The sequence below is a fragment of the Ranitomeya variabilis genome, chromosome 6, assembly GCF_051348905.1.
Source record: "Ranitomeya variabilis isolate aRanVar5 chromosome 6, aRanVar5.hap1, whole genome shotgun sequence".
Taxonomy (NCBI): Eukaryota; Metazoa; Chordata; class Amphibia; order Anura; family Dendrobatidae; genus Ranitomeya; species Ranitomeya variabilis.
Window position 1 is genome coordinate 180,893,563 of NC_135237.1, and position 25,903 is coordinate 180,919,465.

Genomic DNA, 25,903 nt, shown 5'->3' on the forward strand with positions numbered 1-25,903 from the left:
ATTTTCCACCATAATATGCAAATAAAATGATAAAAAAACAGACAATGTGATTTTCTGGATTTTTTTTTCTCAGTTTGTCTCCCATAGTTGAGGTCTACCTATGATGTAAATTACAGACGCCTCTCATCTTTTTAAGTGGTGGAACTTGCACTATTGCTGAATGACTAAATACTTTTTTGCCCCACTGTATAAGATTATCTCAGCACAGGAACATTTTATTGAAGTACATCCCACTTATTGATGAAAATTAACTTTTTTCCTGGGAAAACCCCATTAAGGGTTGGGACTAAACACAGACCAGAGCCAAAGAGTAGAGCAAAACCAAAGCCGCACCCACGAGTAATACAGTGATGCAGTGCAGTCCCAAACGGAGTGATATGGACTTTACGGCTGTGAACCGGACAATAAAGTTTGGATTTATTTCGGAAGATGGCAAATAAAGACATTTAAGTTGAACTTTCTTCGGTCACTGACTCATTACCGCACAAACTTGAAAGCTGCTGACTTTCACCATGTAAAATAATTTTCCCACTAGTTGTAACATTTTAATCCAATCCGCGCCTGCGTGTAGCGGAAGCCCCAGGTTCCAAGCCCCGCAGTGTGTATACATCCACACTGCGGGGCAGGATCTGGGGTCTCCTCTACACGCAGGCGCGATATCCTTATATCACCTGATCAGTTAGCACAGCCCGAGAACTGATTGCAGAGCGCAGGCGCCGGTGATGTCACAAGAAAGAGAGGAGGCGGCACCCGGAGGCCAGAGAGGGATGATTGACGGCTGCGAGGCGGTTGAGTCAGGGGGAGAAAACATATCTCCCTGACTCAGAGGTATGGCGGTAAATTTATAAAACTCATTATTTCAGCGTTCCTAGGGATAATAAACATAAGAGCCACCTTCACAGAATGCAGCCGTAGTGCTGCTGAAGGTGGCTCTTTTACTTTAGGCCCTGGGGGGTGACAGGCTCCCTTTAACATTGCTGTGACTAGCTGGCTGCATGCTTGCAAGTCCGACTATGCCCCTTTCTGTGATAAGCAGCTCACTGTCTATACAGAGGGGAAAATAAGTATTTGATACACTGCTGATTTTGTCCCTGATGTCCTTAGGCAGCTCTTTGCTCTTGGCCATGGTGGGGAGGTTGGAGTGTGTGGACAGGCATTTTTTCTACCAGTAACAAGTTCAAACAGGTGCAATTGATACAGGTAATGAGTGCAGGATAGGATGGCTTCTCAAAGAAAAACTAACAGATCTGTGAGAGCCAGAATTGTTGCTGGTTGGTAGCTGATCAAAAACTTATTTCATGCAATACAATGCAAATTAATTACGGTATGTAAAAATCAGACAATGTGATTTTCAGGTTTTTATTTTTAGATTCCGTCTCTCACGGTTGAAGTGTACCTACGATAAAAATTACAGACTTCTCTATTCTTTGTAGGTGGGAAAACTTGCAAGATCGGCAGCGTATCAAATGCTTATTTTCCCCCTGCAGCTATGTACAGAGAGGCTGGTGGGGGCGGGATTTGCTTTCTCAGCTCTGCTCCATTGCTAAATCTAAAATCGCTGATTGTGTTAGAAAGGCTGCACCCAGTAATCTAAGTGATACATCGCTGGATTCAGGATCTCTTTGCCCACATCATGCTGCCCTCAGAAGCGGTAGCAAAAACCTGCTGACAGATTCTCTTTAATGTACATGTATGCACTGTATGTAAATATTGCAGGAGGGTAATCAGAGCCCAAGGTTATCAAAATTACAATATTCACACTTTAAATTTAAAATAGGAAGTCTTCTTTCAATAATAAAAAGTAATAAGGAAACGGCAATTTCCGGATACCAAGTGTGGAAAATATGGACAGCAAATGTAACCTCCATACACAGAGAGAGATAATCCCATTAGTAAATAATATAATTCTGTGCTTTTACATGAGTTGGCAAGTCACCCAGAAATGATTTCCCAATGAGGACCAGAATACTATTTCTAATGAGCAAAGAATTTCAACTGGATTTCCTCTGGAAAATATGTGCCAGAAAGTAGTAAATGTTTTTAAATTCGACATTCCTCTGGTCAGGGCTAAAACAAAGATTTATGTTTTGTGGATAGCTGATAACCATTTTCACAAGCCCCAAACACACAGTGCAAGCAGCGCTCTAATATGTTTAAAATTTATTTTCCACCAGCCACTGCTTCTTCGGATCTGACTGCAGCATAAATCGAGCACACAATTTGCCAATAACATGGGAGTTTATCCAGTTTGCTGGACGAAGGAAAAACTAAATAGGAAAGTGCTGGGTGGACAGAGTGCTAAAACACTCATCAGGTATGTATACGGGTACAATCAAATGCGGCTTTTACAGTAGACAAGCGGTCTCAAACTCATTGGGGTAAAGGAGCCGCACATAGACAAAATCTGAGTGTCATCTATCTCCAGCAGCAGCGATGCCAAGAGAGATTACAGAAAGTCGGGGCAAGTATGGACTTTTGCTTCGGCCATTAAATTTCATACGGGTATTACAGAAAGATGCGCTTTAATTTTAAGAGTAGTGTAGTTCCAAGCAGGCAATTAAAATAATCATTACCTTATGATGACTTCTACCCCAGCATATGTGTGTTTGGTGCAGTGGCACAGTCCAAACCCTTGCGCTTGGTAGAACAGACGCCAAAAAGCATATGGTATTTTGCTTACCTATACTGAGATTAGCGAGGGGCAACTAGAAAGGCAGGCAGCTCTTTGCTACTTTGTAAATTACCACCAATATGCCTACTGGCCTAAGAAAATCTGTCTCTAGCAACAGAGACACCAAGACAAATTACGAGAATCACAAACTGAGGTACAGAGGGGGACATTCAGATTAGAGTGGGCAAGCCGTTAGACAATGACGCTTGCAATGCATGCTGGGATTTGAGGAAAGGAAGGCTCCAGTAACAATAGTGCTAGAAGAATATAGTTGAATGGAACTAAGGGGTGGAGGCCAAGTTACAAGGTATAAGAATTAGGACACTTCCTAGATATATTTGGTTTGTGTGCCAAAAGTAGATTTAACTTGTTGGATATGATGATAGCAAGGCCAAGCATTTTCACCAGTTTTGTTATCTTACAATTGTTATAACCAAAAATGCCAAAATCAGCAGTTCCCAGGATGATATGGCTTATTCTAGTTAGTTGTATAATATAGATTACAGGGGTAGTTCCATCAGGACAACCGCTTATCTTATGCTCTATCAAAACACATAAAGAAGGACCCCAACCAGTACACAGAGCAAATGACAGTGACCACTCTGGCTTAAGGTACCGTCACACTAAGCGACGCTGCAGCGATACAGACAACGATGCCGATCGCTGCAGCGTCGCTATGTGGTCGCTGGAGAGCTGTTACACAGACCGCTCTCCAGCGACCAATGATGCCGAAGTCCCCGGGTAACCAGGGTAAACATCGGGTTGCTAAGCGCAGGGCTGCGCTTAGTAACCCGATGTTTACCCTGGTTACCAGTGTTAAATGTAAAAAAACAAACACTACATACTTACATTCGCGTCCCCCGGCGTCCGCTTCCCTGCACTGTGTGACGCCGGCCCTAACAGCAGAGCGGTGACGTCACCGCTCTGCTTTGCTTTACGGCCGGCACTGACACATTCAGTGCAGGAAGCTCTGAGCAGCAGCGCGGACGCCGGGGGACGTGACAGACATCAGAGGGTGAGTATGTAGTGTTTTTTTTTTACTTTTACAATTGTAACCAGGGTAAATATCGGGTTACTAAGCACGGCCCTGCGCTTAGTAACCCGATATTTACCCTGGTTACCATTGTAAAACATCGCTGGCATCGTTGCTTTTGCTGTCAAACACGACGATACACGCCGATCTGACGACCAAATAAAGTTCTGAACTTTCAGCGACGACCAGCGATATCACAGCAGGATCCAGATCGCTGCTGCGTGTCAAACACAACGATATCGCTATCCAGGACGCTGCAACGTCACGGATCGTTGTCGTTATCGTTGTAAAGTCGCTTAGTGTGAAGGTACCTTTACCCTGCTATCAAGCATCAAACACACTGCCACCAGGGGAGCATTTGAAAGAGGGTTTATCAAGATGGCACAATCCTTTTGGCTGGCACTTTCATGAAATTGATTAAAGAACGTGTTATCAGAAAACAACCCATGGTTCAAACAAGGTTTACATGTTACATGCATTTAATATATATATATATATATATATATATATATATATATATATATATATATATATATATATATATCTTTCCTATATTACTATCTACATAAAAAATGAAAATCCTGAAGTTACACTACTTACTATTGGGCCTAATATTATACTTCTACGTCCAGTTCTAAACAAAACAGGATCGCCCATTCACAATGGTTCATGTTACAGCTCCTCTCTTCATTCTCCCTTCAAATTAACATTTGCCCAGATAAGACCATGCCCAATGTGTACCACCGTACAAAGAAATATGGTCTGAGTCAGACTAATTCTGCTAATTTCCATGTGAAAAAAATGAAGTAAGAGTTTAATATTAGGCCCTGTGGCCAGTGGCGGACTGGGGTGCCAAGGGCCCACCAGTAACATTGACTTTGGGGGGCCCACTTTTCACCTGCATACAAATATTACACTATCCTGGTTCACAAATGTACTTATAACTCTATACAATAATAGACTGGGCAGTTTGGTTAATGAATGAGATGCTGCTTTTTTCTGTACAGAGTAAATCAAGTGAATTATGACAAGTACTGCCTATACAGTAAGGTTGGGGGCCCAAAGATGCACAAGGGCCCACCAGGGGATTCCCCTATGGGCCTGTCCGAGCCTGCCTGTGGCATTTGAGAAAATTACATGTTTTTAATATAATGATGTGAAAAATAAAAAATGTATATATTTGAAAAGTGCATAATATGTTATTTTATGATGACACTTATAAGAGAATACCTTTTGTTAGGACAAACTCACAAATGTCATTTTCAAAAGATAAAATTCTTGGCCTATTCTAGCTCAGAATATGATAACAGACTAGAAATAACAAACCTCAAAGTGTTGGTCAATTAGCTCAAAGTAGTCTTGAAGTGGAATAGGTCCAGAAAAAGAACTTGTAAAGTCTTTAATGCCTTGCTTCAGGAAATACTCTTCAAAGCGCATGATGAGCTCTTTGGTAATTAGCCACAGGTCCTCAAACCTTTCACTCTGGATCCTGTATCGTTCTAAAGGGCAAGGACAGAAAGAACGATGCAAACATTAGTTTACATTATCAGGGTAAAAAATGCAAACTCAATCTGACAAACATATTGTTTCCTTGTGTCAGGGCTTTGCTGCGGTGCTGAAGAGTGCCACATTTGGATTCTATAGTTGAAACAAGCTCAAAGTACCCCGTAAGTCTAATACTTGAGAAATCCAGGAAAGAAAGGAGAGGTTTGTGGATGATTTCCGTGCTTGCTGATCAATGATGAGACGTAGATCCCAGATTGTCAAATGGATAGTGGTTTATTCTACGCATTTCACAGTACAAAAGACTTCTTCATCAGGAAAGACCACTAGTCAGCCCTGCTCTGTGCAGGCACAAGCGATAAGAAGATCGCAGCTTCTGGTCCCCATGGAGACTATTGAAGCAAGTAAAAAAGATGTTTTTAAAAATATTAAAAAAAATAAAAGTTCAAATCACCCCCATTTGCCCCATTCAAAATAAAACGATGAAAAAAAAAAATACACATATTTGGTATCATTAACCAGTTTTCCAGAAACATTGTTGTGACCACCATATGTCACTGAAGACCATAAACATCTTCCTTATAAATCATGATAGTTAGAAGAGAACAGAAGGAAGCTTTTTAGATTTATAAAAACAGTAAATTTATTGTTTACAAAAGACACTCCATAAAAAAGAGACCGATAAAATATACATAATACAAAAACACACAGACACGTTATTTGTAAATACCCGTGTGAATAACACAAAAGTGTAAAAAGAGACACCAGGACTGAAAAGGAGCGTACCACATAAATCATTAACTATCTGTATATTGTCATGTACCATAAATAAGGTGCTACCAAGCCTAAAAAACCAAGTGTTGCTGTTGATACAATAATCTATCTATCACCTCCTATATGTCCTATGCCATACGGACTGGAGGGGTGAGAGAGACTAAAGACCACGCGCTGTATACCCCCTAAGGTCCTGGGTACAGTGACCTTATGGACCCTGAGAACGCTGGTAGCCCTAAAAAAATACTTAATGTGATAAACACATGGAAGGCTGGTCTCACCTGGTGTGGAAACACTCCTGCACGCACCCCGACGCGCGTTTCGCTACTTGTAAGCACTTGCTTTATCAAGGGGAATAGTGTGGATTGGGAATGGTTTTCAGGACCTTATATCGTCCTGACAACGGCCATGTGACCATCATGTGATGGTACCCGCCCCCTGGCCGTGTTGAGCGGCACACGCGCACATCGCTGCAGTCATCTCCCCACCCCAGCCCGGGCTTGCCGCACCGCACACAGGAGCAGGCACCGGAACGGTCCCGATCACATGCGCGGCTAGGCGCCGCCGGACGAGAGCGGGTGATTAACCCCAGCGATGCCGCTGTTGCGCACCACAGCCAGGGAACATGTAATAACCGGCCATATAGCCTATACAACTAAAGAAATATACAAATGTGCTGCATAAATATACAATGGAAGCTCTCCCATATAGCAGGGGTCCAGACTTTTGCAATTGTTCTTCAACTATATCAATATTGTCCGGTCTTGTATTCCAAATAGCCATGTGGATCTTGGGCTGCTTGTAGCATATGCAAATAAGACGGAACTTAATGATACTGCAGTATTCACTGCTCACTATGGGGGAAACCTACATCATGTAAAACGGCAAAACAGAAGAAAAGAAAAAGTGATTAAAACCAGACACAAAACACATACAATTAAAATACAGGTTGGTGAATAGGAAATATAGATGGTATGCTAAAAGGGGGAATGATTTTACAAAAATGCCGCAAAATTCAGGGATTCATTTAGACCAGCCGGTTTCATGGTTCCCAATGTTACAATCCATCGCAATTCACGTTGCGCTAGCAGCTTTTAAACGTCCCCCCCTCTGATGCCAGTATGTATGACATCTATACCTCTTACGAGGAAGTTTTTAGGGTTACAATTATGGACCATGCGGAAATGCCTCGGTATTGTTTTAAGAGATGACACATCTTCCACTGTTGCCGCAGCCTCAATATCTCGCACGTGCTCTCTAATTCGTATTCTTAATTCTCTCGATGTTAACCCAATATATATAAGGGGGCAGCCACAAGTAGCGTAATAAATCACGTTCTGTGTACTGCACGAAATATATTCCCCTATTTTGAATTCTTTATGGTCCACTGACGCAAAAGATGACGTTTGGCATGTATTACTGCATGCCAAACAATGACCGCATTTGTAAAAACCCTTTCTGGGTTGTGTGTTCCCAAAGTAATTTTTAGTAGGAGCCACATAGTGGCTCCTAACTAGTAGATCACCCAAATTTTTAGCACGCCGGGATGTCATAAGAGGTTTATCGGACAAAAAGGGTCTCAGGGAGGGTTCCGCACCAAGCACAGGCCAATATCTGGTCAGTATATCTCTCATACTGTCGCACTCATGGTTAAATGTCGAAATAAACCGTATATTATCATCCTTTTTCTTTTTATGCTTTTTTTGATACAGCAAAGAGGTGCGGGACACTGACTTGGCCTTATTGTACCCACGCTTGATGCACCTCCGACTGTAACCACGCTGTTCAAAACGTTCTCTTAAGTCTGAAGCCTGCGTTTCAAATCTCTGGTCTGTCGAGCAGATCCGCCGCATCCTCAGGAACTGTCCAACCGGGACGGCCCTTACTGTGGTCCAACCGGGACGTCTGATCGTGTCAGGTATAGGTGGTTTATGTGACCCTATTTGCAAATTTGTAGATTATTATTTAAAAACAATTGTAGAGACATTACCTTCTTATGTTAAGGACACGACGGATGTCCTCACGAGGGTTGACGGCGCCTTTGTAGGCCACGACATCATCCTGGTAACGGCTGATGTTGAAACTTTATATACCTGCATTAATCACAATGATGGCATTCGGGCGGTCCGCTTCTTCCTTGGGACCTCCAACCTGGACGGCCCCCTGTGTGAACTCATTCTTGAGCTGCTGCATTTTGTCCTCACACATAATTTTTTTACTTTCAAAGATCAGTTTTATCAACAAAAGCGTGGCGCGGCCATGGGCGCGGCCTGTGCCCCGGCGTACGCCAACCTCTTTTTGGGATTCTGGGAGAGGTTGGTTTTTGGTGACGCCGGGTCGGGGGCCGCGGACCATGTGCTGTGCTGGTTACGCTATATTGATGATGTTTTGATGTTTTGGCGGGGGACAGTGCAGCAGTTGGATGGGTTCATGGCGGACTTGAATAAAAATGATTTCAACATTAAATTGACATATAAATATAGCAGGACTATGATAGATTTCCTGGATATCAGCCTGGAGGTGGATCATACATCCACCATCCAGACTGATGTCTTTCGTAAGGAAACGTCCGTCAATTCATTAATTCACGCCACGACTGCGCACAATCAGTCCACAGTAAGGGCCGTCCCGGTTGGACAGTTCCTGAGGATGCGGCGGATCTGCTCGACAGACCAGAGATTTGAAACGCAGGCTTCAGACTTAAGAGAACGTTTTGAACAGCGTGGTTACAGTCGGAGGTGCATCAAGCGTGGGTACAATAAGGCCAAGTCAGTGTCCCGCACCTCTTTGCTGTATCAAAAAAAGCATAAAAAGAAAAAGGATGATAATATACGGTTTATTTCGACATTTAACCATGAGTGGGACAGTATGAGAGATATACTGACCAGATATTGGCCTGTGCTTGGTGCGGAACCCTCCCTGAGACCCTTTTTGTCCGATAAACCTCTTATGACATCCCGGCGTGCTAAAAATTTGGGTGATCTACTAGTTAGGAGCCACTATGTGGCTCCTACTAAAAATTACTTTGGGAACACATAACCCAGAAAGGGTTTTTACAAATGTGGTCATTGTTTGGCATGCAGTAATACATGCCAAACGTCATCTTTTGCGTCAGTGGACCATAAAGAATTCAAAATAGGGGAATATATTTCGTGCAGTACACAGAACGTGATTTATTACGCTACTTGTGGCTGCCCCCTTATATATATATTGGGTTAACATCGAGAGAATTAAGAATACGAATTAGAGAGCACGTGCGAGATATTGAGGCTGCGGCAACAGTGGAAGATGTGTCATCTCTTAAAACAATACCGAGGCATTTCCGCATGGTCCATAATTGTAACCCTAAAAACTTCCTCGTAAGAGGTATAGATGTCATACATACTGGCATCAGAGGGGGGGACGTTTAAAAGCTGCTAGCGCAACGTGAATTGCGATGGATTGTAACATTGGGAACCATGAAACCGGCTGGTCTAAATGAATCCCTGAATTTTGCGGCATTTTTGTAAAATCATTCCCCCTTTTAGCATACCATCTATATTTCCTATTCACCAACCTGTATTTTAATTGTATGTGTTTTGTGTCTGGTTTTAATCACTTTTTCTTTTCTTCTGTTTTGCCGTTTTACATGATGTAGGTTTCCCCCATAGTGAGCAGTGAATACTGCAGTATCATTAAGTTCCGTCTTATTTGCATATGCTACAAGCAGCCCAAGATCCACATGGCTATTTGGAATACAAGACCGGACAATATTGATATAGTTGAAGAACAATTGCAAAAGTCTGGACCCCTGCTATATGGGAGAGCTTCCATTGTATATTTATGCAGCACATTTGTATATTTCTTTAGTTGTATAGGCTATATGGCCGGTTATTACATGTTCCCTGGCTGTGGTGCGCAACAGCGGCATCGCTGGGGTTAATCACCCGCTCTCGTCCGGCGGCGCCTAGCCGCGCATGTGATCGGGACCGTTCCGGTGCCTGCTCCTGTGTGCGGTGCGGCAAGCCCGGGCTGGGGTGGGGAGATGACTGCAGCGATGTGCGCGTGCGCCGCTCAACACGGCCAGGGGGCGGGTACCATCACATGATGGTCACATGGCCGTTGTCAGGACGATATAAGGTCCTGAAAACCATTCCCAATCCACACTATTCCCCTTGATAAAGCAAGTGCTTACAAGTAGCGAAACGCGCGTCGGGGTGCGTGCAGGAGTGTTTCCACACCAGGTGAGACCAGCCTTCCATGTGTTTATCACATTAAGTATTTTTTTAGGGCTACCAGCGTTCTCAGGGTCCATAAGGTCACTGTACCCAGGACCTTAGGGGGTATACAGCGCGTGGTCTTTAGTCTCTCTCACCCCTCCAGTCCGTATGGCATAGGACATATAGGAGGTGATAGATAGATTATTGTATCAACAGCAACACTTGGTTTTTTAGGCTTGGTAGCACCTTATTTATGGTACATGACAATATACAGATAGTTAATGATTTATGTGGTACGCTCCTTTTCAGTCCTGGTGTCTCTTTTTACACTTTTGTGTTATTCACACGGGTATTTACAAATAACGTGTCTGTGTGTTTTTGTATTATGTATATTTTATCGGTCTCTTTTTTATGGAGTGTCTTTTGTAAACAATAAATTTACTGTTTTTATAAATCTAAAAAGCTTCCTTCTGTTCTCTTCTAACTAACATATCTGGTATCGCCACATTCAGAATTGCCTGATCTTCAATATATAAAAAGAATTAGTACGATCAGTAAACAGCGTAATGAAAAAAAAAGTCAAATAGCCAGAATAGCATTTTTACGTTGCCACAACATTGCATTAAAATGCAATACCGGGGGATCAAAAGAATGTATCTGCACCAAAATGGTATCAATAAAAACGTCAGCTCGGCACGCAAAAAATAAGCCCTCACCCAACACAGATCACGAAAAATGGAGATGCTATGGGTTGACTGTTTTTAAAAAAAAAAAAAAAAAAACATTATATTTTTTTCACCACTTAAATAAAAAAGAACCTACACAGGTTTGGAGTCTACAAACTCGTAATGACCTGGAGAATCATAATGGCTGGTCAGTTTTAGCATTTAGTGACCATGGTAAAATAGCAAAACAAAAAACAAATGTTGAATTGAACTATTTTTGCAATTTCACAGCACTTTTTTTTCCCATTTTCCATTATGCTATATGGCAAAACCAATGGAGTTGTTCAAAAGAACAACTCATCCCACAAAAAACAAGCCCTTACATGGCCATACTGACGGAAAAATACAAAAGATATGGCTCTGGGGAGTAGGGGGGCAAAAAATGGAAACTCAGAAATGGAAAACCCAAGGTGGTGAAGGGGTTAAGGAGAAACGTGTAAATGTTTTGAAGTGGCCTAGTCAAAGCCCAGACCTTAATCCAGCTGAGAATCTATGGTGAGACATGAAGATTTCTGTTCACCAGAGGAATCCATCTAACTTGAAGGAGCTGCAGCAGTTTTGCCTTGAGGAATGGGCAAAAATCCCAGTGGGAAGATGTGGAAACTGGAAAGCTCAGAGACTTATCCAGAGTGATTGCAGCTGTAATTGCCCACCCCTGCTCTACAAAGTACTGAATTTAAGGGAGTGAATAGTTATGCACACTGATGTTTTCAGTTATTTTGTCCTATTTGTTATTTTCTTAAAGTAAAAATAAAACCAAATATTCATAGTTGTAGGTATGTTCTTTACGTTAAGTAAAGCCTCTAAAAAAAACTGTGAAATTCCAGGTTTTGAGGTAGGAAAACTTGAAAAATGCCAAGGGGTGAATACTTTTTCAAGCCACTGTACATCAAGTGGAAAAGGTTCTTTACCATTCACACTTTAGGAAATGCAAGTTATAGGAAAAAGACGTTTCACAATATCTTTAGTGAGTTAGACAGGAGACATTGGGATTGCTTATAAAACAGATGTCGCTAAGTAAAAAGGATCCCATGTATGAGAGAAACATTAACAACGCACTTTTATTGAACTTTCTGATTCCAGTGCACAATTGCTGTAACTAAAACAATATATGCAGTATATATACTGGATGTGTATATATATATATATATATATATATATATATATATATATATATATATATATATATATATATATATATATATATATATATACACACGTGTACTAAGGCATACGTTGCGCCTGTGCTGGAAGGCTGAGCAGGTTGTGTGTCTGATTGAGCGATGCTACAGCCATTATTCAGACAGATGATGATGATGTTCCAAGTTAAGGGGCAAGACAATGAGAAGAAGAGTTCAAATGATTGGCAGAAGAGACATGTGGCCATAAAATTAAACCTCTACTCTCTTTAGATTGCGGGACCCTTTGGCAGAGTGGGGGTTAGAGTCAAAATTGAAAACAAAGTCTAATGGGATAGTTACTTCTATATCTTGTAAGCTGGCCATACAACCTCTTTGCACGTGCTTGCTCTTCCAACAGGGTATTTGGGCACACAAATATTTTGATTGAGGAATACTATTAATCAATAATTATTCCAACATATAAAATATTCTGACTTATGCTTTTGTTAAAATTTGCCTCACAACTTCATTTATAGAGACTGGAAAAATATGTTGAATAGAACATTATTTCATTAAATGTGTCTATGGAATCTGGTAAGATTTAATGTACAAGGATCCATCGTATGTGTCATGGCTCATATAATACTTGAAGACATAATGGCAGTGTGAGTAGAGCTCTAATGAAATACTGACTGTTTCATTACACATTTATTACTCACAGTGATATATACATATATGATAAGACAAATCTAGAGAAAAAGATGTCTTCACTTACGAGAAGTTTTAGAGGCAAGGAGTGTGACTTTTTGTCCAGCAAGTAATTGAAATCCTACAACGTTGACTTGGTCATCATCGCTACGTTCTACAAATTCTAAAAAAGAGGTGTATGTTAAGAAAGTCATTATAGAAACAACAAGATTCGGAGTAGTTACGATACTGAATATTTACCAGGAAACAGGTTAACCAGATTAACAGGAGGTTTGTTCGTGTCAATTGTCAGTTTGTGATTTGCTGCTTTTGATGGTTGAATAGGTAAACAAACAATTCGTAATGGAAGTCGGAATTTACACTGAGAAACCCGAGAAACCCCTGTATAATGAGAATGAAAATGTCAGCAGGTATATTAGAGTGTAACAGGATACAGGATGAAAAAATGATGGCTGTTTTTTCCAAAAGCAGTTTGACATACAGTACTGTGCACAAGATTTTGGCAGGTTTGGAAAAAATGCTGTAACGTAAGAAAACTTTCCAAAATAGAAATGTATTAGTTTATTTTTGCAATTAACAAAATGGAAAATGAACAAATTAAAAACCTAAATCAAGTTAACATTTCAATATTTAGGGTGACCACACTTTGCCTTCGAAATAGCATCAATTATTTTAGGTTCACTTGCACACAGTTTTTAAGATAGTTCTTAATGACATTGGCTGTATGTTTAGGATCATAGTACTGCTGCAGAATAATTTTGGAGCCATGTAGACACATCCTTGATGGTATTACATGATGGATAAGTATCCAAATTCTGCAGGACGATAATCCCACATATATTGCCAATACTGTTAAGAACTGTCTCAAACAAGAACAAAAACAAGGAGTGCTGGAAGTCATGTTATGGCTTCCACAGAGACCTGATCTCAATATCATCGAGTGTGTATAGGTTTACAAGAGAGAAGAATTTGTGAAAGCCTACATCCACAGAAGATCTGTGGTTAGTTATCCAAGGTAGGCAATAGATACTAGATGGCAGTTGGGCGAAAGATGCTTCGGCCGCTTGTTCAGCCTGCAGTTATCTCAACTGACACCGCAATACATTGGAGTGCTCACTTGGCCAAGCACTCATGTTCTCTATGAGAAAGCCACTGATTGACATGTCGGGAGGCAGCTTATATCATGGAGTACAATACGATCGGCTGTCCAAAATCAGACATGCAGGATAGATCTCTCCTGACCATCAGTCAGCCGGCATCATTATAAACATTAGACAATCGACCAAACCCGTCAATATTGGCAGGTTCAGCTAACATTAATCTAAAGTGTACGGGGACCTTAAGACGTTTGGAACAACCTCCCTGCGAAGATTCTTCAACAACTGTGTACAAGTGTACCTAGAAGAATTGATGCTTTGATGCTGTTGTTAAGGTAAACAGTGGTCACACCAACTATTTATTTAATTTAATTTTCTCTTTTGTTCATTCTTTTTCCAATTTGTTAACTGATAAAAAAAAACTAATAATATTTCTACTTTTAAAAGTGTTCTTCTTTTGCTGAATTTTTCCACAATTTTCTATGCAAAATGCCTTTTCAGAGAGGAAGAGGACTAGAACTCTAGTGCCACCCACTGGAATTAGCAATCCTAAAAGTTAATATCAACCCTTTAATGAGCCTTGAAATATGATTTGGGGTTAAAGCCAAATAAGAATCTCAATTGGCAGACACGGTGTTTCGGGGTATCCACAATTGTCTAAAACTTTTGCACTGTATTTTATGTTCATAGTTTATTTGTAACATTGCAGTTGTGCCCCATTAAGCTTGATGATATGGAGCTGCAATACAAGTTGTAACCCATTGAGAGGTGTGGTGCTGTTTCTAGAAACTGACATGTTTTGCTAATCCTGCACAAACCAAATAGGACAACTTTTTAAAGTGACTATCCGCAGGATAGGTTATAAATGTAAAATAAACTGGGGTTAGACTGCTGGGACCTCTCCAATAGACAGTGAGTGAAATAGGTTGTCCACTACTTTAGCATTGATGAACTATCCTTAGGATAGGTCATCAATGTTGAGCGGTCAGGGTCCAACACCTGACACCCCCGCCGATCAGCTGTTATCAGTACTGACGGCAGCAGCCGCCGGCCGTAAGTACTCGCAAAGATGCTTCTTCTGGTAGTGTTTGCAGATTGGTACTGCACATCTGCCTCCTATACATATGAATAGGAGGCGGATGTGCATTACCTGGCCTCGACTACTGTCAGAAGATGGCTAGCTCCACAAGTGTGTCCAGCCATCGGCTGCCACCGCCAACACCGATATCAGCTGATCAGCCTGAGTTGCAGGGTGCCGGACCCCAACAGATCAGACATTGATGACCTATCCCAGAGGTCTAAAACTGCATTCCTCAAGGGCTGCAAAGAGGTCATGTTTTCAGGATTTCCTTGCACTGCACAGGTGATAATTTAATCACCAAAACACATAATGATTACAGCACCTTGTGCAATGCTAAGGAAATCTTGAAAACACATATGTTTTTCGGCTCTCAAGTAATGCAGTTTGAAAGCCCTGACCTATCCTATGGAGAGGTCATCAATGTTCAAGTAGTGGACACCCTCTTGAAGTAGCGGTCACGCACTACAGCTCCCTTCTCACAAGGCATACGACAATTGTTCTTGTTCTTTGTGGGACACCCAGCTATCAGACGTTCGTGGACTCTGGAAAAACGTTCTCCATATAAAACTTTATAAGACTGTCCAAGGGCTCAACTGAAATCGCATGCCCCATATATATATGCTGCAACAGCGGCTCCTTACAAACTACGATTTACTATGGTTGAAAAGGAGGATAGAAACACGAGAGACTCACATAGAAATTAGCAATTGTCCCAATTGTCTTACAGCAATTATACATGTATCACCCACCAAAAAGATAAAATGTAAGTCATGTAAAATCCCTTTACCATGTATTACAGCACAGAATCAGTAAGAACAGGAATGGATGCCATGAGATCAGAAAGCATGAAGCCATAATACATTTGCTTCTCATGTACAGCACCATGCAATCAATGGTGCTATAGAAATAAATAATAATCTGTTTGGAGCTAGAATGGTTTTCACAAATTTCTCTTTACTGTACTTGAACTGCGTAAATAAAGTGAACGGACTTGTACAGGTTATTAGAAATCTCAGGACTTAAATGTATACTTTAGCTCTGTTTTTCATATAAATGTGAACAGTAAAGGGGTTTATTAGACCACATTCTACGTCACTAATTGCTAGCACAGCTCCACTTGTAATGTATATGTGCAGGGTTTTGCCAGGGTCACAGATTCAAAATTCCATCAACTGCATGGTAAATGGAAATTAGATTAGGCACTGGCTGAAACATGTATCTCGAGTTTGTGTGCCGTATACAGAAACTATATAGTGTCCAAATATAGCTCTGAGCTGTTCCTGAAAGGAACCCTGTGAAATCCACCAAATTATACCTCTCTGTCAGATTTCATTCATGGCATCCAATCAATTTCCATAGGCATCTCAAGTTAATATTTATTAAAGACACCAATGGAAACAGACTTTATAGCCAAGTTTCCCACAGTTTAACTTAACTTAAAATATGCTTTTAATACCGAGCAGGCCAGAATATATAACCATGTAACTCTGATCTTTGCAATGTGACTTCCCAGAGGTGCCAGCGGCTTGAAGTCATTTTTAGATATTCTTATGATTAGAGGTCATTCAGACGTCGGTTTTCCGTGCATGAATACAATCTGTGTTGTGGGGCATTTTTACGATAGTCTATGGGGTAGTTAACGTTTCTGATTTTTTTTCTTCTGGATTGAGTGGCCCGCACTGAAGCACAGAGAGATAATGATGCAATTTTCAGATCAAGCTCGCTAATGCAAATTTATGTACCGTACCTGTGAAAAAAATCGAACATCACTCTGATGCCATTTGTGCTATCTGATTTGAAGCTTGAGAAAAACTCCATCAGTTGTTTTTTTCCATTTTGGGAAGAATTGATGAAACTCCGATAGTAAAACTTGACACTGACCCAACTCTGATGAACCTTGGACCTAATCTTGTGTAGGAGAACAATTACTGACATGTGAATGAGCCCAACAAAAGCTAGAGAGGTTTTCTATGCCGAGATTATGCCAGTCAGTCTATCAGGGCTGCAGCACCATGTTCTATGAGTAATTTGCTTAGAGTACGGCTGCTTTTCGCACTGTTACATAAGGAAATCGCTACTAATAAAGTGCTGACCTCTAAACACGGTGTGATATTTCTGGTGTATTTATATTTATTTTTATTCCAAGATCTATTAATTAAAATGTACTTTGTGGGAAAACCCCTCACTTTTTTTTGTTTTTTACTGTTCAGTCAACATAACTGTTTGTGAGCTTGTTTATTGACGCATATATTTTTAAATTATTCATTTTATCATATAATGCACTGAAAGGTAGGAAAACAAATTTCAAGTGCTGTGAAGAGGTGAAAAAAAAATCTGTTATTTATTTTTTTTTCATTCAGCTGCTGTTTTTAGTGATACAGCTTTGGGGTTCATATGACATTTAAATTTTTTTTATTTGCATTCTTTTGAAGAATTGTGGTGACCAAAAGCCATTTTGTTTTTCCAATGTTTCAATGTTGTCTGTATTGAATATATTTTATTAGTCTGGGCAATTACGCAACATCAAATATGTTAATATTTTTATTTTACATTTTCAATGACAACCAATGATGTCACGCATGTGCTCAGTGGGAGAGGAGTCCAAAGTTGCAGACTACAGAAGCAAGTTTAGGCTATGCAAGCTCCTCATAGAAGCATGAACAGCAGATATTTTTTGCCTGTTGTTGAGTTGAAAAATGGCTCCTAGGACACTTTCACATTCCTTCGTAAAAAGCTCTTCATGGCAATGTCTCCAGACACATCTCTGGCTAGCACCGCATCCAAGACAAAAGTGACTCAAGTAAGAAGAGGATAGACTCCCATGGCAGCCTCCATTACCATCCTGCTCTGCACCATGATAGCGGTAGAATAGACTGGACGTCTGGCTCATAGCCCAATATCATGCAAACGCCTTTTGATGGTGTGTGTAGATATTGTCTGACACCTTAGGTTTGGTGTGTGACTTCTCATTTCACAGTACAAAATAGATTGCTACATGCAAATTTCCAAATCTGGCAAGACCATGTGGGCAACGCTATAAGGAGGAATTCACAAGGGAACTTTACAACAGTCCTACTCCCAGGATTATGGCATGGGCTGGCAGAATATACAGTAACCAGACCCCCTCGATTCTACATTGATTTGGTTGTGGAACCAGTAGTACAATCATTTCTCCAAAGTGTTACAGAAGCCATTTTTTACAATTCCAGGTCACGTGTTGCTCGTGCAACTGTGAACCACCTGAATGACCTAAATGTGCCACCATGGCCTTCAGCGTCTATCGACTTGTCTCCCATTGTGCACATCTAGGGCTTCATTGGTCGCCAATTGCACAGGGAGCTGCCAGTAGTGGATATTTATGAACATTTCTTAGACAACCATTAATAACTTATTGTTAGCATGTGTGGTGCTCGACTCAAATAATGTGAGATGTTCTCAAAATTTTCCATTTTATTTTATCATTTTCACATCAAAAACATGTCTATCAATCATGTGATTCTTTGTATAGTAATTTAGATTTTGCAGATAACAAATTTATCTCTCTTTCTCTCTATATATATGTTTATATACAATACATACGTATTAGGTCTTTTACAAAACAAAACTAATTAGACCAGTGCTTTTCAGAACTGTTTACTTCCAGCACCTCCCTGCCACATTCTCTTTTGAAATACAGGCCCAATACATAGATGAAAGTCCTATCTCTAGTTAATGTGATGACCATTTGTTACGAATGATTAAAAGCTCGGTGTTGACAATACCCATTAACCAAATTACCTGCCACATTATAATTATTGGTTGCTATTGTTGGGAATTTATAATGAAATTTTGTGGTCATAGGAGGACATTCCCACCCCTATCCCTGCCTTAGGTGTCAATCAATGGATAAAAATCTGTGTTGCATCATTTTGTTCTCCTTTGTACCTTGAATGCTACAGACAGGCATCTGTGGCTAAGACAGAATGCTTTGCTCTAACATATAAAGCATCATTTTGATCTGAGACAGGGTAACCAGCAGCATTCATTGGAAGGTCTTTCATCTTATCTTCAGACTTTTCTAAGGTCAGTACAGAGATGAGGGCTCCATCCAATTTACACAATCAAATTGCTTAACACCTTAATATTTCCAGCATTACTGACTACAGACTTTAAGATTTAGGCACGGGCTAGAGTTTATTTTAAATACCTGAAATGAACCTAAAATTCGGTTTAAATTTGTTTTGATTTACTATATAAAATGGTCAAGCTGGGTCAATCAGGGCACGTCAGATACAGATGGAGGGGCTGTCATTTGTCATTATTTGCCTTAGTTCTTCTCTTATGTGCCCCCCGACACTCAGCAGTCATGGGGTTTAGTTCTTGAAACAAAAGGCAATACATTAATTTAATAAACCAAATGTGTACACAATGGCCACAATATTTAAAACAGTGTACATGCCAGACTGTTCCTAACCAAAGCTGTCCCTCACGTCTCATTAAATAAAGACAATGCTGAATATAATCTATAAATCTTTGAAGTCATCCTATAACATGAGTAGTTCTGTAAAGGCTGCGTTACCTCCAGGGCTCTATCACATCCTGCGGTGAGGACGATCCACATTCCCAAAATCTGCTCTCGTATGAAACTAAAAAGGTGCCTAAGGCAGTTACATCCCACTGTGCTAATCAGAAGAAAAGCTACATTTGTGTATGTGATGGATTTCAAAGCCAAACTTTGCTCTCAATCAATGAAAGCTGAACAATTAAACAAACATCAGTAGGATGGCCAAGGTAAAAACCAGAAAACTAATATTCCGTATATATATGTCTCCAAGGTAAAAACTAGTGTATATATATATATATATATATATATATATATATATATATATATATATATATATATATATATATATATGTATATATATATACTTTTCTCTTTTCATTCATTTACAGCAACGTCGCACTTTCCCTGAATTCTGAAAGGCACATGTACATAGTTCTCCTGTGATTTTGGGAGAGCGGAGAGTCGCACATCGGAAGGCTGTGAACGCTGGGAGACAAGCCCTATGGGTGCAGTAAAAACAGCAATTTCCTGCTGTTACTTCTTAAACCAGAAAAGGAAAGAAAAGTATATAACTATAAAAGCATGGAATAAAAAGGGACATCTAAGGAACCTGAGCGCACTGGTGAACTTTTAATTTCAGGTGGAAATGTTATTAACCTCATCTTGGGTTCACTTGACTAAACGTTCAGATTTTCGACAAGCTGCCAAATGCAGAAGGAATGGATTTTTAATGAATCGAAGATAATTCTCACAAATGACACTTTCTATATTGGCACACAAACTTGTGAAGTTATCACATCTACTTCACTGCATATGTTATAATTCATTCCTTCCCTTCATAAATTGCGAGAAATAAATTATAACAGAAATATATGATATTTTGGGGTGATTTATAGATAAATAATATTCTGGAATCATAAAGAATGATAAAATAAAAGCTGTTCAGGGAAACAAAATACTACTTGCATCCTTATTTCTTTGAACGTATTATATGCCAGATAGAGACGGTGTCTTTCTTCTAGGCTAACATTCTACCATGTCGTCTCACATTGCAGAAATCTGCGCAGCCTTCTGTGCTACATGTAGAACAGCAGTGCCCTCTAGTGTAGAAAATATGCACATCCAATCAGCAAAGTTACAAAGCAGTCACATTGTGAAAGGGCCAACAGAGCGTAGAAACTGCTGACATTTTTACTAGGGGTATAATAATAATAGGACAAACACATGATAATCATATACACTTCTCAGTTCTAGAGAAGAGGTTCTCAATAATGCAGTGATAGAAGAGGTCAACACCATTCTCCCAGTGCCCACCGCATAATGCAGTGATAGAAGAGGTCAACACCATTCTCCCAGTGCCCACCGCATAATGCAGTGATAGAAGAGGTCAACACCATTCTCCCAGTGCCCACCGCATAATGCAGTGATAGAAGAGGTCAACACCATTCTCCCAGTGCCCACCGCATAATGCAGTGATAGAAGAGGTCAACACCATTCTCCCAGTGCCCACCGCATAATGCAGTGATAGAAGAGGTCAACACCATTCTCCCAGTGCCCACCGCATAATGCAGTGATAGAAGAGGTCAACACCATTCTCCCAGTGCCCACCGCATAATGCAGTGATAGAAGAGGTCAACACCATTCTCCCAGTGCCCACCGCATAATGCAGTGATAGAAGAGGTCAACACCATTCTCCCAGTGCCCACCGCATAATGCAGTGATAGAAGAGGTCAACACCATTCTCCCAGTGCCCACCGCATAATGCAGTGATAGAAGAGGTCAACACCATTCTCCCAGTGCCCACCGCTCTGTAATACGTTACATGATCCTAAAGAAAGTTGTTTGTTTTTTTCTCAGTTTGGATGATGTTACAATAAAAACAGAGACATATTAATGTACTTGTAGAGCCATGGGTTCTGCACAGGCCGCTCGCTGAGAAGGTCTGTGTAGGCTCCGGTAGTGAAACTTGCCCCATTTAGAAGTCACAGCCCAGAACAGGTAACTGGAACAGCCCGCCATCACAGAAACAACTGATGAACCACACTTCTAGCATCTGATCCCTGCAGCCAGTGAGAGGTTACAGCACTCCTGTCATTCCGAATGGAGCAGATATCACCTCCAGAACCTCTGAAGCGGCCTACATGGGATCAATGGTGCTGCTAGCAGGCGAGTATGCTTCTGGTTTTTGTTTTGCTAGTTTTTTAAATGATCTAGGTCTACATTTTTTCTGTGTTGGACAACCCCCTTTAAGTTTTTTTTAAAGGGAATCTGTCAGCGGGTTTTTGCTGTGTAATCTTAAGATAGCAGGAGATAGATGCTGAAACACAGAATTTAGGGATGCGTCACTTGGTAAAGTGGGTGCTGTTGCTTACTAACTGTGAGGGATTTATCACTAAGAGATTAACATTGCCGGTTACATTAGTCCAGCAACGCCCCTTCCTGTGATAAGCAGCTCACTGTGTATGGATTTTGTAAACAGAGCCTGGTGTGGGCGGGGTTAGCTTCCTCAGCTCTGCTTCATTCTAAATCTAAAAGCACTGATTGTGTCAGAACGGCTGCACCCAGTAATCTAAGTGATACATCGTTGGAATTGTGGTCTCTTCTCCTACATTAATCTGCTCTCAGATGAGGTAGACAAATCATGCTGGCAGATTGTCTTTAAGAAGAAACACCAGAAAACTTATCAATATCAGTTCCTTAGGAACACTAAGAATGAGAACTAGTACGCAATGTTAAAAAATCTAATTCTTGGATCATTTTCTTTAAATTCAGTTTTATGCCAAGGCTTTGATTCTCTCCATCAATAAATGGACATTTGTCACCTGCTCATTAAATAGTTTGGATGGAGTGGCAGTCAAGCAGGCATACATAACAACCGATGAAGGTAGTGTAGGACGACGCTCATCTATTTCCGCCAGCTTCATAGAACGAAGCAAACGTTTCCATCCTTACTCGACACTCATCTCAATCTTCTCCTCGCTGCATACAGTAAAAAGACACAGGAGCACTGCCGCCTTGTCCTAACGATTAGTGAGAATCCCAGGGATCGGACTTTAATGACCTATTCTGTGCTTATTGGGGGGAATACCTGAGTAAATATAATTGACTACAACGTACAATCCGACTTTACCTTTTGTCTTTTCTCTTGCAAATTTAAATCAATATGATTTACCCATGAAAATGAACTTCACCTTATATTATCTTCCCATGGTTACATTTTCAGCCACTTCAATTAGATATGAAACAAGTTAGCAGAGACCATATGCTGGTCAATACAAGACGTTATATCCTCCTACTGTATAAATTGTGGGGTTTCCAGCAGCTAGACAGTCACTGATGAACGTTGGCTCAGTGGTTAGCACTGCAGCCTTGCAGCGCAGGAGTCCTGGGGTCAAATCCCACCTCCAGGTTCTCCGGTTTCCTCCCACATTCCAAAGACATAGTGATAGGGAATTTAGATTGTGAGCCCCATAGGGGACAGTGATGATAATGTGTGAAAACTGTAAAGGGCTGCGGAATATGTTAGCGCTATATAAAAATAAAGATTACTATTATCATATTGAAAGGAATGTCAGCAGGATTTCACACCACAGACTATTTATACACCCATGTTGCTCTTTCAAAGACAAGTCCAGGAAAAGCTTTACATGGCCAGTCAGCCAATGAAGCTGAAGAGCAATTTGAAGATCTGAAGCCTGTGTCACTCCAGCTCTATTCCTTGCCCAGCGCTGTCTCCTCCTGCTTGAATGTCAGCCTCTACGCTATTCTTGTCTTGAAAGAACTACCTGCACATATAAGTAGTTTGGGATGTGAAATCCTGCTGACAAATTCCCTTTAAGGACCCCTCAAGAAACAAAACAATAACTGTGAAAGTGTTAGTTGGAAAGCACTCGTTCAGCATAATAAAGTTTCAACAACTGTTAAGGTTTATTCGTCATGTCACACCCCTCTGGGTTATTTTCTAAAAGTCAGAATAATTAGGTATTTTGGGAACACAATGTTCCACCATAAATCCCAAAGTAAGAGTTACAAATTTACTGCATAATCTGCAGAGACTCACAATTACATAGAACTGCACTGAAATTTTTAACTTCATTTTACAACACTATGGTTCAGTACCAGAAGGAAACAAATCTCACGCGTGGCTTTGGGATACGTTTTCAGTTCGGCATTAAAAATGCAGGCAATGGCCAAAAATTGCAGTGGAAATGAAGCACCTTTTGGTGCAATTTGTGAAGCATTTATGTGGTGTTGTTTTAACACTTTTTTTTGTTCTAAACCATTTTTATCACAATGGGGAAAATACTGCAGCAAAACAGCTGAAAAACTTGACATGCTGCATTTATAAAAAAAAACATGCCATCAGTAAAAAAGAAACAACAAGTAAAATAATGCACTATGTGAAGGAGATTTTAGATATTGCATTCATTTTATTAACACTCCACTGAGTAAGTCTCAGGTGGTCCCCTTTTACCCCTGTACTGGGATCTGGCATTTGTTCCAAAATCCTGTGGGTTGCAAACATGGAACAGCAACTGCTGGACAGTGGAGCGAGTTGGCAACAAGGTAGTTAACAAGCTAGGCTAAAATCAAAAGGATGGTACCAAGAATAAAATAACCAGGCATCGATGAGGTCAAGAGCAACATAGTCCCATCATTAAAGACAACATCATTAATAAAGGGAGGGGTTAAGACAGTCACTAGACAAGTCCACAGGGAGATTTGCTAATGAAAGTGACGTCTAAAATGAAATCAGAATTATAGAGTATGTGCCATGTGTCACATTTGTTAATGGTTTACAAATCGCTAGACAGGTTGAGAATGTGTCAAGAAAAGGGTGTCCATTAGTGATCAGCAAACGTGCTCGGATAAGGTGTTATCTGAGCATGCTCGGGAGCTGAGTGACTTTGGCATGCTCGAAAAGAATGTTTGAGTCCATAGGCTGAATGTCTCGCACCTGTTCGACAGCCACAACACATGCAGGTATTGCCTAACAAACATGGACTCCAACATACTTTTCAAGCACGCCAAAGTCACTCGGCACCCGAGCATGCTCAGATAACACCTTATCTGAAGACATTTGCTCATCACTAGTGTCCATCTAACTGCACGGCACCCAGCAATGGTGTCAGCCCCTCTCCCTTCCGCCATCAGCACTAAGCGACAGAGAGATGGCAGCTGTAAAGGAAGGCAGATGCAGGAATGGGGACAGGAGAGTTGTTAACAGAAAGAAACAAAGGTCTAGCAACACAAGGGCATCCTGGAGTTGGAGCAGGTACTGGGTGACACAGTAATTGGCGATTCGTTTTCTGCTGTCAAACCACAATATACATGACAAGAAAAAGTAATTGTGGTAATAATACAATTTGTATTATTTTTATCTAGGCTCGGAATAATAAGGTTAATAGCTAGGGGCAGGCAATTCTGAGGACCCACGAATGTGAATCCAAACGTGCTTGTTGAACATTGCATTTCAAGACCATTGACCAAGTGGGCTCATCCCTATTTGCAGCAACAAATACAGCTCTATATAATAAAAAAAAAGAATATGGGGTATTCTCCAAACTATTCTTCCGGACATTATTAATGAGCGCCGTGTCCAGGATTTACCGTGCTCTTGAATATAATACACAGTATTTAGCAACAGAGCGCCAAGGTCTATTGTTCATTAGTCTTACCTTCAGGGTTCAGTTCTAATGTCACAGGCAGCAAAAAGGAGAAAGAAAAATCACAACAAGGTAAGAAATGTTTAATAGAAGAACAGCTGAGTAAACTTTAGGGCACTTTAGCTGGAACATAGCACATAACATTGGAAAATGGGTAATCCAATAAAGATTAGCTACTAAATGGAAATGCAATAAGCTCCAGAAAGATGAGGTAAACAGGCTAGGAATAACCCCGCGCCTTTCACATCCAGCGCAGTCTCCTCAATGCTAACGTGGCCCTCTAGCCATGGAGACCCATCCAAGCCTGGAGTACATACAGCATTTATCGACAGGCGGAAGGAAGTGGAATAAAGGCGGGATATTGTTAGCAGCGAGTATGTAGCGGGAATACTCCATGTGTACACTGGATCATACAACACTGGATTAGGGTCCTCTGGCTCTGCAACAGCACAAAGTCAGTTTCTAAACCTCCTGATGATCCAGATTGGTGAAACACATTGAGGCGTGAGGTGTTTGTCCTCAAAACATCGGAAATGATGAGTACCCCATTGTTATAACTGTTATTTTTTATATCACAGCATGGGAGCGCAGTCTTCTATCAGTACTGTGCCCATGTAGTGTTAACTAGATTCAGCCTATTTGAGACCAATGGTTGTGGTTGCAGGTTGTTCGGGCCCACCAGGCCATACATCTGAGAGTCATTAGCTTATCTATAGGGCTACCTTTAGGGTGAGCCATCGAGGAGTGGGGGCGCCATATCCGCTGAACAGTAGGGTGCCAAC

General features: G+C 40.8%; 1 protein-coding gene and 1 long non-coding RNA gene across 6 annotated transcripts in view; one reads left to right on the top strand and one right to left on the bottom strand.

Annotated features, from left to right (window-relative positions):
• Nucleotides 1–25,903, bottom strand: part of BBS9 (Bardet-Biedl syndrome 9) — a 594,435-nt gene that overhangs the window by 263,026 nt on the left and 305,506 nt on the right. For 3 of the 4 annotated variants that reach the window (XM_077269283.1, XM_077269284.1, XM_077269286.1), the window contains 4 exons: nucleotides 25,134–25,148; nucleotides 12,975–13,115; nucleotides 12,802–12,897; nucleotides 5,031–5,203 (listed from right to left, as the gene is read on the bottom strand). In XM_077269283.1, coding sequence (XP_077125398.1) covers nucleotides 5,031–5,203; nucleotides 12,802–12,897; nucleotides 12,975–13,115; nucleotides 25,134–25,148 — 425 coding nt within the window. The remainder of the gene's footprint in view (nucleotides 1–5,030; nucleotides 5,204–12,801; nucleotides 12,898–12,974; nucleotides 13,116–25,133; nucleotides 25,149–25,903) is intronic. The other variant, XM_077269285.1, reaches the window with a different exon arrangement.
• LOC143782152 (uncharacterized) lies at nucleotides 526–20,379 on the top strand. 2 transcript variants are annotated; one of them, XR_013216877.1, is made up of 4 exons: nucleotides 526–828; nucleotides 2,175–2,314; nucleotides 5,305–5,371; nucleotides 19,845–20,379. It is a non-coding gene; the product is annotated as an uncharacterized LOC143782152 (long non-coding RNA). The 2 variants fall into 2 exon arrangements; XR_013216876.1 differs by lacking the exon at nucleotides 19,845–20,379 and having other exon boundaries at nucleotides 5,305–5,696.